General features: G+C 44.3%; 1 protein-coding gene across 1 annotated transcript; it reads right to left on the bottom strand.

Annotated features, from left to right (window-relative positions):
* Positions 1–1,035: 1,035 nt before the first annotated feature.
* LOC130487960 (carnosine N-methyltransferase 2-like) lies at positions 1,036–18,204 on the bottom strand. The gene is made up of 9 exons (XM_056861529.1): positions 18,153–18,204; positions 17,331–17,468; positions 17,143–17,198; positions 15,227–15,380; positions 11,914–11,966; positions 11,116–11,223; positions 10,895–11,025; positions 5,899–5,992; positions 1,036–1,449 (listed from the first exon to the last, which is right to left on the bottom strand). The coding sequence occupies exons 1-9, from the start codon at positions 18,176–18,178 to the stop codon at positions 1,094–1,096; spliced, it is 1,116 nt and encodes a 371-aa protein (XP_056717507.1). The 5' UTR covers positions 18,179–18,204; the 3' UTR covers positions 1,036–1,093.
* Between the last annotated feature and the right edge of the window lie 565 nt (positions 18,205–18,769).

Here is an 18,769-nt window from a genome sequence, read left to right as displayed (position 1 = left end):
TTGTTTTAGGTTAGCCGGCTGTCTGTAAGCAAGAAAGGGACGCCCCCCAGTGCTTCAGTGAGGGAAGTGTCACAATCCAGCATTGGTTGTAGGTCCTTAATAATACGTTGGACTGGTTTTAGTTGGGAGCTATAAGTGACAACCAGAGGTGTTCTGTTGTCATTCTCTCTGGGCTTATCTTGTAGTAAGTTGTGCCTGGGTATCATTCTGGCCTTCTCGATCATCTTTCTCACCATATCAGCAGGATATTGTAGTTGCAAAAATGTTTGCTGTAAGTCTCTCAAGTGTGTATCTCTGTCTGAAGGATTGGAGCAGATGCGACTATAGCCTAGGGCTTGGCTATAGACAATGGATTATCTGATACGGTTGGGGTGGTGGCTGGATGCATGTAGATACGTTTGCCGATCCGTTGGTTTACGGTACAATGTGGTGCTTGTGTGTCCCCCATGGATCCGTACTGTGGTATCTAGGAAGTTGATTTCTTGTTCGGAGTAATTCATAGTTAGATTGATGGTGGGGTGGAAGTTGTTGAAAGCCTGGTGAAATCTTTCAAGGGCTTCTTTGCCATGAGTCCAGACAAAGAAAATGTCAAGTAAAGGAGAGGTGCCAGTGGGTATGAGTTCAGAAAACGTTGTTCTCGATCTGCCATGAAAATGTTGGCATACTGTGGAGCCATGCGAGTGCCCATGGCAGTGCCATTGATTTATGCACCTTATTTATCGGTACAGCCCCACACTAGGTTTCCTTCATGATAACACATCTCCTTACACACAGTCACCATCTAAATATATTTATGATTTCTTCCTTTACAGACTTCCTTCATAAATGATCAGGCTCTGTTTTGTGAGGCCTGAACCTCAGAGGCAATATGTATCTGTACAGACCAATGTTAATTGTACACTGTGGTAAATTATGTATCTTTTAAACCTCAAAGGATCTGCTGAAAATACGCTTCACATCTATGAGGCTTTAAACTTAGCTCCTCCAGTCCTGAACAAGTTCCTTCACAATGTTACAACTGATTCTTTTGTAGATTTGCTTGCCCTGTCCCTATCAAAACAGATGAAAATCACCTCTGCTGTTTCTCCTATTATTAGGAGCTGACCACAATCATGCTTAGATCATTTCTGAAAATAATCCTCCCATCCTTCTTGGTGCTGCACTCTGGCTGGCCCAGAGCTTGTCGGAGCTGTTGCTTAAGACCAAGGGGTGCCGTGTTCATGAAGTCCTTTGTCCCAGTCAGGAAGTCCAGCGTATGACCTCCAGTGGTGTCTCCGTCGATAAAACATTCAGTGATATCCCAAACAGAAGGGCAATCGTACACTTGGTATTTGGCTCCCATTCCCTCCAAGACAACTTTGATGTCGTCGGCTGTGATGTAATGGCCGCAGTCAGTTGGGGGTAGACAGTGTCTGTATTTCTTCCATATAGAAGCCCAGCCACTGGCACCTGTTGGAACATATCATATGGAATTGTTAATTTCTCTAAATCAGGGATACTCACTCTATTGTCGAAGGCTTTCACGGACAGAGTTCATCAGTTCTTGTAGGTTATCTGGGCTGTGTGACCATGGTCTTGGTATGAAACATCAGGAAAGAAAATACCAAGACCACGGTCACACAGCCCGGATAACCTACAAGAACTGATGATACTCACTCTGTCGCTGGGGAGCTGCTTGTGGCTTTTTGAGATGCCACCTGTGGATCTTAGAATCACAGAATCATAGAATCATAGAGTTGGAAGGGACCACCAGGGTAATCTAGTCCAACCCCCTGCCCAATGCAGGAATTTCACAACCATCTCCCCCCCACACACACCCAGTGACCCTCACTCCATGCCCAGAAGATGGCCAAGATGCCCTCCCTCTCATAAACTGCCGAAGCGCTGTTCTCCAATATGGCTTCTGAAACATGTTGCTGGTATAGGGTTGCCAGGTCCCTCTTTGCCACCAGTGGGAGTTTTTGAAGACGGAGCCTGAGGAGGGCAGGGTTTGGGGAGGGACTTCAATGCCATAGAGTCCAATTGCCAAAGCAGCTATTTTCTCCAGGTGAACTGATCTCTATTGGCTGGAGATCAGTTGTAAAGCAGGAGATCTTCAGCTAGTACCTGGAGGTTGGCAACCCTATGCTGGTAAGTGGCAAGGCTAGTTGTTGTGGTGGTTGACAGGTGGTTCTCACCTCGAAACACCTGTCACCAGAAGCTACAATCCTCCCTGAGGTGCATGCTACAATCCTCCCTGAGGAGCAAGCCTCGTGCCAGGAGTGGACGCAAATGTGGCTCTTCTGGTTGATGGAAACCGTTTGGTTGGTGGTAACTATGGATGTAAGTACCATTGCTCTAATTATTGTATTAAATTAAGGAAACTCTGTTGGTGCTGTGGGTCTGTGCGTTGTCACTGGATCCCTAGATGTGTAATTGAGCTGCAAATGGTAGGCACCTTGGGGGCAGGAGAGGGACTGACCCTGTGGTACTGGAGAAGAGGGAGACTTAACTCTTCTCCCAGGCGCTATTTCCCCAATCCGAAATGGTTCCTTTGGGCTATGTTAGCCCAAGGAGTGAAAAAAAAATTACAGGCATCCATATTGTGCCTTTATTTACCCCGATTAGAAATTTAAAAGGACCAGTGGGACATTTCCCACCAGGGAGTTAGTGGTATAGGAAGGAGATTTAACCCACTCTTCCCCAACATGCCAGTCCTTACCCATTTCCCCCACTGCCATGCTTTTGTCTGCTAGAGCATACATTTGGGGAGGTCTGATAACTGACCCCCAGCGTCACTGGTAGTTTTGTCCTTAAACTAAGCTACCATTGTACGCACACTTCATGCTGCCTTCAGGCATTGGTATTACTAGCTTCACTAAGGGCCAAACTAGACTTTACAGTTTCCACTGGTCTGACCTATAGACACTGATGCCATTTTAGAGCTGAACTCAGCTGTTTAAAAATGCCACGATGGCCAAATTCTGATTGGGTCTGTGGTGTGCCAAGACCTTGTTCTCCTCCCTCCACACCTTTTCAAGTGCCGAAAAAGCCTGTTTCTGAAAATATATGGGGGGATAGGTGGTAGATTGCCTGGTCCTCCTGCATTGCACACCCCATCAGGATTGGCCCTTTCAGCATTTTTCAACAGCCGAGTTCAACTCTAAAATGGCATTGGTATTAGGGTTGCCAGCTCCAGATTGGGACATACCAGGAGATTCGGGGAGGGAGCCTGAGGAGGGCGGGGTTTGGGGAGGGGAGAGACTTCGGTGGGTTATAATGCCATATAGTCCACCTTCCAAAGCAGCCCTTTTCTCCAGGTGAACTGATCTATGTCACCGGGAGATCAGTCATAATCCCAGAAGATCTCTAACCACCACCTAGAGATCTCCAGCCACCACAAGTCCAACTCATGGATGTCGTAACTTCTGGTTTGGCCCTAAAATGACTGGTATTACTTGCTCACTATGATTAGGACTGAGCAGTAAGACTCTGTTTCTTAACCTAATTGAATGATAAAAGAAGCAAACTCCTATTATGCACAAACACGAAAAATGAGTCACTTGTGCTCTGTGTTTACTTCAAAATTATCACATTGAGAGCTGCTCTTAGTCAGCTCACCTAAGCAAGCCATGCCCAGCAGATCAGCATAGAAGTAATGAGAAGTGACAAGGAGCTAATCAGAAGAGCAGGTCCAGCCACCGGCCTTTTTAAAGGCAAGCTGGCACATCTAGTCCTGATCGGTCTTGTGGGCAGATGCACCAGCTTTGCTACTTGAAATGGGAAGCTAGAAAGGCACAACGTTCCTCGTGATGTCTGTCCAGATGTTGAGAGAGAAACTGCATCAGTGAACCAATCCAGAAGTGGGGCCTGATCCTGGGGCACCACTTGGGATAAGGTGTGAGCTGCATCAGCTGTTACTGGCATGTCAAAGGATCACTAGACTGGGTCAACAGCTGAATACACGTGTACCATTGGAAAGGTACCAGACATTGACATAGTAGACAAAATGCAAGTACTATCCTCGTATATTACACATTACCTACCATAACATAGAATGCACACCACAATATGTTCTGCTTTTTACCTAAAGTTCTATCATTCAGGCAGCTGTCTGATCCATAGCATTAATTATGCCTTTAGCTGATATGTGACTGTAGCTTTAAGAGCAGGACAGTAAGTGACTTCACAATTTTTTTGTCATTGCTTCCAATCAATCAGTCATTTTATTTGCAGTCACAGACCATCAAACAAATTGAGTTTACATTACTGAATAATGTAGAAAAAAACACATGTACAAAATACAATTAAAATTTAAATGCTTAAAATGTAAAAAAGTGCAGAGGTACATAGCTAATTAATATCAAAGAATGAAAGCTGTATATTATAAAAATTGGGATGCTTAATAATAGCAAAAGCTTGGTAAAGTAAGTCTATCAGAAATAATTCTACTCATTCTCAATTTCCTCCACTACTGTATAGACGTAAGCAATCTTTGCCTTATTTTCATTGCTAACCAGGCAAATCTGGCCATGCTAGCAGATAAGTTAACTATTGTATCTGATAGGAGGAGTGTGAGATGTTGTTTTCTCAGAGATCTGGGGCAGTCCACTAATAATGGAATCAATGAACCTGTGCGGATATGATCATATAATTTACACTCAAATAGCACGTGTTCGGTGGTTTCAAGAGCATCCTGTTTGCATATGCATCTACGTGCTTCTAATGGCCGTTTATTATATATCCCATCTATGAACTTGCATATAAATGGTGCATAAGTTATCAGGGGTGGTCAGTCAGTTATTTATTAATACAGCATACAGCCAGTCATATATATCAAGGGTGTTCAATTCAGTAGCAACAGATTAGGAGCATAGGGTTACCAACTCTGGCTTGGGAAATTCCCAGAGAATTTGGGCAAAGTTTGTGGAGGGGAGGCAGCTCAGTGGTGAACTGATGTCATTCTAGGACTTGCGTTTCTCCTAGATTCTATGGCAGGGGTCTCCAATACGGCACCTATGGGCAACATGGTGCCCACCAACCTTTCCTGGCACCCAATAAAATGTGATGGGGCTTTTGGCCAGAAGGGCTTCTGATTGGCTGTGCAGATTAACAGGATACCATTTATGAAATGTTGAAGAATTATTATTAGAGTTATACATAACCTTAGTCTCTGCCATTGTGTGCCTTGCTCCATATCTTGTGGCAGCCCTTTTGTGGTTGTGCCCCAACTCTGGGGGCGCTTTCACACATCCTGAATAATGCACTTTCAATCTACTTTCAATGCACTTTAACTATCGTTTGCAAGTGAATTTTGCAGTTTCACCCAGTAAAATCCAGTTGCAAAGTGCATTGAAAGTGGATTGAAAGTGCATTATTCGGCATGTGTGAAAGCACCCTGGGTCAGAATTCCAAAGGTGCATACAGGCTCAAAAAGCTTGGAGAAAGTTAGTAACCATATAAGAAGCACCAGCAAAGAAAGTGGGCAAAATAATGATTTTTTTTGTTTTAAAAACTAATTAATTTACTCCACTAATTAAAAACATGGGGAGAGACTACTACAGGGAGTCAGTATCTCCTATGTCAGTGTCAGGCAGTCAAACTGAAGTGTAGTGAGCCAGCCACAAAGATGAAGCCTTACTATCAGCTCAGCATGAAATGGGACACAGAAGGTGACAGAGGAGCCTTTCATTGGGTCATCATTAGCTGCTCTGGGAATTTTTTGTTACTCCAATGACTGGAATGAATGTGGGTTTTTTCTCCCCCATTTCAGATGTTTATTCATTTGCAAATGGATTCAGGTCTTTGCAGCACAGCATACTTTTTGATTAAGCCAACAGAATCTGGAGCCTATTTAATTACTGCCGGAGAATATCCTTGGGGGAAAAAGAGTCAATGCTTTTATAAAATGCTTCTTACCTGATAAAATTATAATCAGAAGTTTAGCATAATGATCGAGGCAGCTGTGGAAAAACTTGATAGTATGTGCAATATCCTCCACACGGTACAGCATCTGAAAGAGACAATTGCCACTAAGAAAAATAAGCGCATGATTAATGTTATGAGTAGCACTGAGAACTTCTGAACATGAAAGCAAATCTGTGCCCCAGTTGCTATTACCCTCCATGGAGATGACAACTGCACAATTTCTATTCCCATTCTTCAGAGTGGGGCACTGGAGAAAAGTTATATTAAGTTGGTGGTCTGATTACGGAGCTAATTCACCACAGTATGGTGCTTTATGGGAACTTTCTGCTACATAGAATCGTAGAGTTGGAAGGGACCACCAGTGTCATCTAGTCCAACCCCCTGCACAATGCAGGAAATTCCAAACTACCTCCCCCCACACACACACAGTGACCCATACTCCATGCCCAGAAGATGGCCAAAGTGCCCTCCCTCTCATGATCTGCCTAAGGCCATCTAGCCTCTTCTTAAAAACCTCCAGGGAAGGAGAGCTTACCACCTCCCGAGGAAGCCTGTTCCACCTCTCATCAGGCTGTCGCCATAAGCTTTAAAGAGCTTAGGTAGGTATCAAGCAAGTAGAAGGAACGTGGGATGAGATGTCCCACAGAAAACTGAATGTACTCATGGTTAGTCAGTCCATTTGATCTCCTCCTTTTGAAGTCACAGTGGAAACCCAGCAGACATCTGCTGCTCAGGATGGACTTTAGCAATAGGGTTGCCAACCTCCAGGTAGTAGCTGGAGATCTCCTGCTATTACAACTGCTCTCCAGCCGATAAAGATCAGTTCACCTGGAGAAAAAGGCTGCTCTGGCAATTGGACTCTATGGAATTGAAGTCCTTTTCCTCCACAAACCCCGCCCTCCTCAGGCTCTGCCTCAAAAACCTCCCACCGGTGGCGAAGAAGGACCTGGCAACCCTATTTAGCACTCAGGACTACAGGGAGAGGAGCTGCCCCTCCAGATCATAGAGCTGAGCAATTAATTTAATAATGATGAAGACTGAAAACAAGGTAACGGACAAGAAGAAGAAGAGTTGGTTTTTATATGCTGACTTTCTCTGCCACTTAAGGGAGAATCAAACCAGCTTACAATCACCTTCCCTTCCCCTCCCCACAACAGACACCCTGTGAGGTAGGTGGGGCTGAGAGAGCGTGACATGCCCAAGGTCACCCAGGAGGCTTCGTGTGTAGGAGTGGGGAAACAAATCCAGTTCACCAGATTAGCCTCCACCCCTCATGTGGAGGAGTGGGGAATCAAACCCGGTTCTCCAGATCAGACTCCACTGCTCCAAACCACCGTTCTTAGCCACTACACCACTAACCTAGGATTGAGCCAATTTCCCCCCAACATCGTTGTCACTTTCAGTGTTGAGAAACTGAGGAGAATTCGAGTAATTTTGTGCAAGGAAGTCATACATGACAACATTTGCACTTCCTGTTTGTGGTGCTCATGCGCCCCATTACAGTGGTGCCATTTTTTTAAGCTCCACCAAAGGGAAGCCACAGAGTTCTGGGTGGCATTTTAGACCTCTACAGTTATTGCCAATGAGGCATACGTTGATTTTTGTGCCCTGCCATGGCCTCTGCCCAGACCAGCATGTACTCCTAGTGCTTCAATCTGTACCCAGAACATCTAAAATTAGCTTTCAGAGGGCTGATCAGCCCTGCTTCATGTCCTCCCTCGATGTGAGCACCTAATGATGCCTCGTTGCCTGTGAAATTTGGATATGTGATTATATCTGAAACAGATTATACCAGAAACAGACGGAAGTGGCAACGAATAGGAGGTAGTTTTCTAAAATCTTTTGGGCCTTGAAAGCTCTTCCCCAACCCAATTTCAAGCCAAGGATTTTCTAAAGAAGGTCTTAGGACTTAGAGCTCTATATGAAACTACAAGCATTCCTGTTGGTTCAGGGGAAGGGCCGTGGCTCAGTGGTAGAGCATCTGCTTGGCATATAGAAGGTCCCAGGTTCAATCCCCAGCATCTCCAGTTAAAGGGACTGGGCAAGTAGGTGATGTGAAAGACCCTTGCCTGAGACCCTGGAGAGCCGCTGCTGGTCTTAGACAATACTGACTTTGATGGACCAAGGATCTGATGCAGTATGGCAGCTTCATGTGTGTGTGTGTTCATGTGTTCTTCAGCCCATCTGTTCTCAACATGGTCATCTGGATATGTTAATCCTGACTTATTTCTTAAGGCAGGCACAAGGGATGTTATTCAGTGTTTGGGATGGCATTTTGGAGCTACGCAGTCATTGCCGGCAGTGCATGCACTGATTTTTGTGTCCTGCTGTGGCCTCTCGTCAGACTAGTAGGCACATGCTCCTAGCACTTCAGTCTGTACCTAAAAAAAGCTTTCTGAAGGATGATGAACACTACTGAAATAGACTTGTGCATGCTTTTGTGCGAGGGGGTGTCACAGGCACCTACTACCCTTGATGGGAAACACAGTTCCCCTACTGTGTTAGGTGCTGCTGTGGAACTCTCTTCAAATATCCTTTTCGTTTGTGAAGAATGAGATGCTTATTGATTGGTTTAAATTAACCAAAGCACATCTCCCCCTTCCTACAACACAATGATATATACAAAAGGGATACCCGCTCAAAATAGCAGCCAGATCTCTGAAACCATAAAAACAAGCACCAGCATTTTTAAAAACACAATTTAGGGTTTTGCACACCAGGTTTTTGCTACAGCTCAGTCATTCAGTCATTTATTAATATGGCACATAGCCAGTCATATGCAGAAGAAGAGAATTGTCAACTGTTGTCTAAAATCCCATTGATATTTTCATCCAAGAGCAGCTTCTTTGCCCTGTCCGCCTCTGAGTTATCAGAGAGCCTCTTAGTCCAAGGCCAGATAAATTTGCCACAGATCTCTTCTGAGTGAGGGCAGCAGATGAGAACATGCTCCATGGTTTCTACATCCCCTATACCACACTGGCATAATCTCTCTGAGATGGGTTTTTTTTTATATATCCACCCTGAGGGGAACACACAGCGCCATTTGCCAGTCATTGCTCTCCCAGATTTTCTTCTAGTTTTTTTCAGATGGTCTCCAGGGATTTCCCAACCCTGAGCTGGCAGCCCTAAGGTAGTGTTCTATGTCCCTGCTCTCCAATCTCCTGGGGAGTGGGGGGCACGGGCTGGCAGCCTTAGTGGGATTCCTGTGAATGGCTATAAACAAACATTTGGAAAACCAAGTGGACAGCCTATCCCACTTCTGGCAAAGACTCCTCAGGTACATCCCAGGCATGAAGTGTTCATCCATTAGGCCGGGAGTCTCCATGTTCTGGGCATTGCATCAAACTAGAATTCATGAAACAGGATAGTTCCACAGCACCGGTAAAGTCACTTCTGACTTTCTAAAAAAAAAATCTGTATTTCCTTGTAAACAGCTTAGCTAGTATTATAAGCTGCACTCCTAAAAACACTTTCCTGGGATTAAGCCTCATTGAGTAGACCTGAATAGGATTCTGAGTCGATCTGCTTAGGATCGCTTTGGCAGGCCCCCCCCCCCAGTTAGTTATAACTAAATCCCATGAGTGTCATCCTCCCTTTCCCCAATGGTTTCAATGGAATTTAGTCCTGACTGATGTTTGCCTACTATCTGTTATTGTTTTTCTTGACAGCTCAGCAGAAAATACAAAAGAAGATGATACTAGGCTTGCCAGGCAATTTTCCAGCCTCAGCTCCCTACCCCCATCTCTGCCCTTTAGGGTCACCAGGTCCCTCTTCGCCACCAGGGTTTTTTTGGGGGGTGGAGCCTGAGGAGGGCGGGGTTTGGGGATGGGAGGGACTGCAATGCCATAGAGTCCAATGGCCAAAGCGGATATTTTCTCCAGGGAAACTGGAGAAACTATCAGCTGGAGATCGGTTGTAATAGCAGGAGATCTCCAGCTAGTACCTGGAGGTTGGCAATCCTGCTGCACTTCCCTCCAGCAGGAGCAGAAGTGCAGGATGGGGAGCAACGTACAACCAGAAGTGATTCTACAATATTGTGTGATATTCCTCTTCCCCCCCCCCCTATTTTTGCTGCTGCTGGAGCAAAGAAGCCGTCTGGCAACCCAAAATGATTTGCTTGTCACTGTATTAATTCCTCAGAACGGTGAGTGATCAGGTCTACTGTGAATAAGAAGCTCTGCTTAAGTGGGTCATCAGCATCACCTTAAGACTCATGAAAACCATGGAATGATTCTGACTTAATGATATAAAATGCTCCATCTGAAAGGAAAAGCTGCTTTTCGATTTCTGCCAAGCAACACATATTTAGCACGTAACGAAAGATGTGTTTTCACCAGTTATATGCTACATTGGGCTTTTAAATATTTCTCCCACGCATCTGGTGTGGTAAAACCGGCTGACTCTTGTTTGGATGACAGAAGCCACACAACCAGAACCGTCAGAGATGAGACAGGAAAATGAAACAGAAGTCCAGGGGTACATGAAAGTCTAACCCCTTTTTTCCAGCTAAGTTTTTGTGAACCAAAGTTTACTTTATTGCCTTTTATTGCATTTGTTACCTGCTTTTTGTATTATGGTGTGTCATGCCTTAAAGTTTTATTCCTTTTTTAAAAAACTGTAGTCCAATAGGTAGAATGGTGAATTAGTTAAATGTGTTAGTTAAGTGGGGAAAGGGACAGTAGAGATATCCTCCCGCTCAAGTCTCTGTAAACCCAGCAAATTAAAAGCCATGGGGTGAACACATGAAGCTGCCTTATACTGAATCAGACCCTTGGTCCATAAAAGTCAGTATTGTCTAATCAGACTGGCAGCGGCTTTCCAGGGTCTCAGGCAGAGGTCTTTCACATCACCTTCTTTCCTAGTCCCTTTAACTGGAGATGCCAGGGATTGAACCTTCTGCATGCCAAGCAGATGCTCTACCACTGAGCCACGGCCCCTCCCCAGTCAAACAAACCAGGAAGGGTTATATGACTGATGCTGAATTTACCTGGATCAGGTGTATGAAGTCATATTTCTTTTCTACATTCTCCTCTTTTGCCTGCTTTTCATATTCCGTGGACGTCAACTGGTGCCAGGTGAATGAGACATTTTTGAGGTCAGAAGAATTCTTAATTGCATCTGTTTATGAAAGAAACCCCCACCGAAGAAATTTAATAAGGCAAAATGTATGTTCCGATCTCTTGTTTGGGTACTAGTGCAATGCTATACCTTTGAATGCCAGAATATGTTGCGGGTTGGGCTCTACGACTTCATTTTTAATGAAGGCTCCTGGATGTTTGGACTGGATTATTCTAATCATTTTCAAGTCTTGCTCCCCTGTACAACAAATGCACATGAATTCTTTATCAAGAATCTTGCTTTTTCAAAATCACGGTTTTATGTTTAACTCACAGTGTAGCTTTAGATGTTACACACCACTAGCCACCTCCACAGTATTAACTTTAGAGTTTTGTAGGATATTCAAGACCCCTCAGACATTACAACCAAACACTGCTTGCCCCATATAGACAAGTCTAATTAGGAAAATTAAACATCTTTCATAGGACACGTAGCCCATGGGTGCAACATCGAAAGCCGTCCTCTGAAAGGGCTAGCATGGCAAAGACCTCTTTCACACAGAGAGGCAAACCTCCCATAGCACCAATTCCTATTTCACTTCATGCATGTCTGTGCAAGTAAGAATACCAGTTATGAATTAAATATATCACACGGGAAATCACGCCACAGTTATAACTGATGCTGCTCCTCTTAATGCATTAGTAGTAGTAGTATTAGCTGTACATTATAGATTGTGTGTGTTTTATTAAAATGTTGTTCTGATATCTGTGTTGGCTGATAGAAGCGAGTCGTTTTTTGTTTACAAAAGAAGAAATATCAAATTTAACAAATAAACTGCTGACCTTAAAGTAAAACAAGAGTACATTGCTGGAGTAAAAAACTTTTTAGACTTGCCAGTTGTTACCACAAGCAACCCACTCAAACAAAAAAATTTTTAGTTAAAGTTACCTGTGCCACTTCCCACACCTAGCACATTGATAGTGGATTTTCCATTTCCGAGACTGAAATGAGAAGCATTTATTATTAGAGTACCTTTTAGTTTAGTTTATGTAACTGCATGTTATTGTCACAAAGGGAAAATATTTTATGTGTGTTCCTCCAAATTCACATCATACCTTACTGAGAGCATTTCTTACAGAAAGCTGTAAAGCATAAGACATACTTTAAAGTGTGGTTTGTCACAAAATACCATGGATGTCAGGACTTTAGAGGGGTAGTTGGGTTCATCTGTGCTTGCAGAACAAACAAGAGTCCCTTGGCAACTGACAGCGCACTCCTGAGCCTGAAGGGCGAAAGCCCTTAGGAGGGCAGGAAGGTGCAGCATCAGTATTTGGGCCCCCGCACCGGCGTCAGAGCAACTAACGCCAGCATTAGTGGCCTGAATGCCGGTGGGAAGGCCCAGGCGCATGTGTGCCAACACGTCAAAGCCCACACTGGCATCCCGGGAGGTGTTCTTGGGGAGTTCTGGCGTCTCGGGAGGTGTTTCCAGGGCATTCCCGTGCCGGATTGGGGGAAGAGCCACCGTCAGGCGGTTTCCAAAGCCCTTTTGGGCCAGAAACGCCCCTTTTTATTTTTGAGAGATACGCCACCTTTTTAGGTGGCATATCTCCCATGCAACCCTATGAAGGGTTGCACGGATTTTTTACTCCGCAGGGAGGTTTCGGCAGGACTGAAACCTTGTTTGGAGGCAGCGCAGCCACGTTGCCTCCTATGACCAGTGCGGGCATTTCTCTGAGGAAGGCGCTGTTAAAGACGAACAGAATTGTTGGGGCACAAGTTGTCATGGTATAGAGTCCTCTTCATCCTATGCATAATGTATGTCCTCTCAGTTAGATTGTATATATATTGCATATGTGGTCACAAAGTGAGGGGGGGAGATTATAAACAATGGGGATCAAAAGGCAATGAAGTACAGGAGGCATATGTGACCATTCAATGTGAGTGAGTGAGTTAAGTGCCGTCAAGTCGCTTCCGACTCATGGCGACCCTATGAATGAAAGTCCTCCAAAATGTCCTATCTTTGACAGCCTTGCTCAGATCTTGCAAATTGAAGGCTGTGGCTTCCTTTATTGAGTCAATCCATCTCTTGTTGGGTCTTCCTCTTTTCCTGCTGCCCTCAACTTTTCCTATCATTCAATGCAAAGCTCAAATTCCCATGAAGATAAGCACAGTAATTATTTACAACAGCAGTAGTGCATGAAAACACAGTCTTGCTAGACTTGCTAAGCTGATTTTAATTTAATTTGTTTCGTTGTTGTTTTCTGTCAGTACTTTGAGGTTTTTTCCCCTACCATAGATATTTCTAGAAGGGATGACTTCCTTTCATTACAGCACAATAGAATGGGTGCATCCACACTAAAGGAATTACCAGAACAAGGCTCAAACCTTTAATGATATCCAATAGCTCAGTTGGATAGCCACCAGATCAAATTTTCAAAAAAATCAGATAAGGGACACACATCAGCTGTAGCATCTCTTGCTGCTATAAGCAAGAAGAAGCCCTCATGATGTTTTACAGAGGTGTAACATAATAGGAGCTCTGTGGCGCAGAGTGGTAAGCTGCAGTACTGTAGTCCAAGCTCTGCTCACGACCTGAGTTCGATCCCGACAGAAGTTGGTTTCAGGTAGCCAGCTCAAGGTTGACTCAGCCTTCCATCCTTCTGAGGTCGGTCAAATGAGTAGCCAGCTTGCTGGGGGTGAAGGGAAGATGACTGGGGAAGGCACTGGCAAACCACCCCATAAACAAAGCCTGCCTAGTAAACGTCGGGATGTGACGTCACCCCATGGGTCAGGAATGACCTGGTGCTTGCACAGGGGACCTTTACCTTTACTTAACATTATGAAAAGTTGTAGAACCTTAAAGTAACACAGAGGTCCATTAAAATTAGGCTCTCTTGGCACACCAAACTGGGGGACACATTTTGCGTTGAGAGAGAGAGACTCTGGAAATCTACATGGCCACCGACAGTGATGATGAGCTAAAGAACCTGAACAATATGTGACCTGCTGAACCTAATGCAGTCTGCCAGATGTACATGGTGGCTCATTTTAAGACTCATTGATATAAATAGCTAAGATTTATGGACAAGCTTAATATTTTCAGTTAATCAACAAGACTGGAAAATGCTCAGCTGTGCCTGGATCAGTGTTTAAGCAAAGATGTTATGGTGTTCTACAAGGGTCCGTAGAACTTGGAATTTCACCAGGACTAATTGTGCAATCCTGAAGGGGGGTGAAGCTCCACAGGAGCTCCGCAGGAGCCAGCCTTACACTGGTATTTGTGCCACTTGCACCATGCAGACTGGCACAGATGCTGGTGTAGGGCAACTTACGCTGGCCTCTGGGGAGTGGTGCGGCTGTGTGGGGCTTGGGTGCCGGCATGGCCTCCCACTGGCATTGTCCTGGCATATATGCTCATGCTGGCATCCAGGGGGCATTCCCAGGGCATTCCCTGGGGCGGAGCTGACTTTAATCAGCTTTCTAACCCCATTCACCCTGGGAATGCCCCCTCACCCTGGGGCATTGCTACACCAACTATTTTGCTGTAGCCAGTGGGGGCATTTTCCCTTTTTAAATTTAGAAATGGCCTTAATTTTTTTTTGCAGCTGGGAAGCCTCTGAGGCCACCGTGTTTCTCCCCCCCCCCCCGGGGAATGGGCTGCTTGAAGGCCCATTGAACTTAATGAAATTAGCTTGTTGAGCTACATTCATTCTACGAGGATGGTTTCCATCTTGAGCAGTACTAGAAAAAATTTAAGGTGTTGGTATAGAAATCAAACTAAATTATCATCCTGCCACAAACTAACAAGTAAAGGCAGGAAAATAAAGAACGATTTCTGATGAAGTAGTATAATTTTAAATTAATTTAACAAATCTTTAGAGAAGCACTTTTTACATACAAGTCAATATATAAATAGATGATGATAGTTACACCCCCCCTTCAATTCAAACTGGATCCATGAATAGGGTTGCCAGGCCCCTCTTCGCCACCAGTGGGAGGTTTTTGGGGTGGAGCCTGAGGAGGGCAGGGTTTGGCCAAGGGAGGGACTTCAATGCCTTACAGTCCAATGGCCAAAGCGGCCATTTTCTCCAGGTGAACTGATCTCTGTCGGCTGGAGATCAGTTGTAATAGCACACCTCCAGCTACTACCTGGAGGTGATTTACAGCAATTCGAAAATAGGAATCTGCAAGCATTTGACTATTCCTTGAAGTAGTGGCAACATGTGACATCTTTTCCAAACATCGTGAAATGGTTTCTTACCTGGCTACTATATTTGGCAGCTCCTTGTTATTGAATTGGTCCATGCACTGGTGTTCAGTTGAATGGTCTAAGAATGACTGAAAGGCTCTCGTGTATTCCTCCGCTGTAAGGCTTCTCATGCAGTGAGTCACACAGATCTCTTTGGGAAGTGAAACTGTATTGGTATTCGTTAATAGCTGGAGAGGAAAGTCACTATATCACATGCCATGATGGAGAACTTCAGTCTTATTGAGAGTGCAAAAACCCAGCAGATCAGGTTATGCAAAAGCGTATTTAAGAAGTTCCAGTGGAATGAATAAAGTGAAGCTTGTTGATGGAGGATAGGCAAGAAATTGTGATATTTAAGAGTTGGGTAATCTTTGGCACACTGCTAATTTCCAGGAGCTGGAGACCTTACAAATTTATTGATTAGGCCAAAATTACTAATGTAAAGTTAGCCAGGTCTGTCTAGCAATTGACAAATTTTAGATATGACTTGAAGAGCAACCCTCTCTGAGTAACACTGTGACTCAATGGTAGAGCATCTGCTTGGCATGCAGAAGGTCCCAGGTTCAATCCCCAGCATCTCCAGTTAAAGGGACTAGGCAAGTAGGTGATGTGGAAGACCTCTGCCTGAGACCCTGGAGAGCTGCTTCCAGTCTGAGTAGACAATACTAACTTTGATTATTCGAGGGTCTGATTCACTATAAAGCAGCTTCATGTATTCATTGACCAGTGTAAGATTACTCATAAATCCTCCCTGCCTGGTACAACTCCAAGTTATGCTGGAGGAGTGAAGTTACTTACACCAGCATACATTTACTCCAAAATACACTGTCATAAAAAAAAAACCTATGTAGTAAAATGGGCAGAGATGGAAGCTGAATAGGAAAAGGGTAGGAGAGTATGCAGCTTAATTGTCATCCTACTCTCCTCTGTCAATGTAAACTTATGCCAGCAAAACAGTGAGTGTACTGAAATACACACCCATTTGAATCATGGAGAGCTCAAGATGACTAACTTCATCCCAGCTGTGCCTGAGAATAGTCTCTTTAGCCAAGCACAGCACAGTTGTAGGGGTGTTCAAACCCCAGCAAAGGAACACAGTACCAACCATGGGTAACATCTGCTGCAGCTGCTATCTATTGTACACACTATCACCATGTCTCTCTTGTCTTTCCACAGGCAACCAAGCAGCCATCCAACACTCACTGATGGAAGACCATTCCTCACCCACACTGAAAGCAAGGCTAGAGCAGCAGTAGTTACAAGAAGGGGTCTGCTGGCAGTGGTTCCTATACAGGGGTAACCCCATGTTTATGCTGGGGTAGGATTGTGGTACCTGGGGAAGCTGCTTGAAAGATAAAATGTAGTAATTTCGCGTTATCCTGCATGGAGGTACAGGAATGTATAAAGCTTCGTCCATTACTGGCTTTCATACAGCATTCAAAGGCATAGGGAACATGAAGGAACAAAAGGACAGCAACCCCCATTCCCCTAGTATGGATTAGACTCATGTTGTTTAATAAACAAAACATTGAGCATTTCTTTCAACTCTCTAATGTCTTTGTGTGATTTTTATAACTTGCTTTTTGTAGTGTTTCAATTGCTACCATGTGTTGATTGGTACCTTCTAAGCAGTGGTAATCTGGGGCTTGGCAAAATCGACTGGTGCCTGCTATCCATGGGTAATGTCACTGGGGACACGGTTCTGATTACTGGGTGACAACAGAGTCGCTTGTGATGCTGTGAGATTATCTGTCCCTGTTGCTATGCTGCCTTTCTTTCCAGCTGCCAGTCCTGTGCTTCTGGCTTTGAAGCTGGGGGAATAACTAGTCACTCTGGGATCAGTTCTGCTGCAGCTGGATCGAAGGATAGACATTTTTCCAAGTAATAATTAGATTTTTTTAAAAGAACATTTTTAATTTCAGAAGTACCTGAATCATCTGAAGAGGTCAACAGTGTATCTTTCTCAAAACTCTCACTTGATTTTCTGCAGCAAAAAAGAGAGAATAATTATTTCAGAAGACCGAAAAACCACCTGCCTGTCCCTCCGCGGTCAGTGCTAGCAGCCCACAGTTGTCCTCCTAACCCTATGACTGGGGACACATGATCGTTGGCATACCTGGGACCATAGTCATCAGCTTCATCTATGGTTCTAACTTCAGGCAACCTGAATCCATTCATGGGACAAGATCCTTTGGGGAATACTCCAACCCTTACGCAGCCACCTGTAATTTTGCTTGGCTTGGCTTTGCAGAATCTGAATTGGGAATGATAAACATATTGTTAATGGCTTTAATTGTTAATGATTTAGATAATCATTTGCTAGCCACTCTTTGGTTAAGTATTTGTAATCTGTCCTCTGAGATTCTACCATTCCCTTTCAACATGGATGACAAATCTCTCAAGAGAGGCAGATCTCTGAGGTATAGCTCACTGATCAGATTAACAATATCATTTTACAGTTCAAAGCTACAGTTAGCTGTACATAGTGTGCAACATACAAACATGCTTTGGTCTGTCTAGGCTGATATTTTCCATCCTGGCAGCCAATCTTCTCCAAGGATTCAAGCAGGGTTCTTCCTTGAGATCTTTTTAACTGGACAAGCTGGGGTTTAAATCTGGGATCTTGTGCATGAAAACCATGTGCACTATCACTAAGCTATGGTGGGAGGTTTTTTGGGCAGAGTCTGAGGAGGGCGGGGTTTGAAGAGGGGAGGGGCTTCAATGCCATAGAGTCCAATTGCCAACGAGCCATTTTCTCCAGGTAAACTCATCTCTATTGTAAACGTTGTAAAAGCAGGAGATCTCCAGCTAGTATCTGGAGGCTGGCAACCCTATTGATTCTCCTTAAAAGGCAGAGAAAGTCGGCATTTAAAACCAACTTTCTCCTCCTATGATAGTATCTTGCTCAAATCAGAATGATTCTTCACATATCCCTTACCTTTTCATCTTTGCCACTGGCTCCATGTTGTCTATGGGCCTGCTGCACACTCTTTCCTTCTTTAGTATGACAGACTTGCTCTCCTGTGGTTTATATACTCCAGCTGAATGTCCGTATATAACGTACAGTATGCGAGTGCAGTTGGCCTTCTCTCTCTCTTTACCGGTCCTTCTCTGATTTCCCCTCATCCATTTCAAAGCGATATCTGTTTTGGATCATCAGTGCTAAAGGTTAAAGTCAGATTCAACTCTTAAGGTGATATGTTCATCTGTTACTGTCACTGTAAGCCTAGCCCACTGAGGACCAGTAGTCTCTGAGAATGTCCTTCCTCACACCTGTTATCACACCCCCACGAATTGCTCGAATTAGTATGCTCTAGAAGAAATCTGATCCTCACAACCATAGATAACTGATGAAGTCATCATGTTAGAGCCCTGTGTAACGCATTTAAGAGACCTGGTTCATAAAGCGTCTGGAGAAAGAGATGACATTTCAGTAGGGATACAGAGCATACCATTTCTCAGTTCTGCACAACACCTAGCTCACTGTAGATATTAAACATACACAGAACAATTGTGGGTACTACACATACACAGAGCAAATAGTATAGGATGCAG

Source organism: Euleptes europaea, chromosome 15 (genome assembly GCF_029931775.1).
Source record: "Euleptes europaea isolate rEulEur1 chromosome 15, rEulEur1.hap1, whole genome shotgun sequence".
Lineage (NCBI taxonomy): Eukaryota > Metazoa > Chordata > Lepidosauria > Squamata > Sphaerodactylidae > Euleptes > Euleptes europaea.
This window is presented reverse-complemented; position numbering and strand designations above follow the sequence as displayed.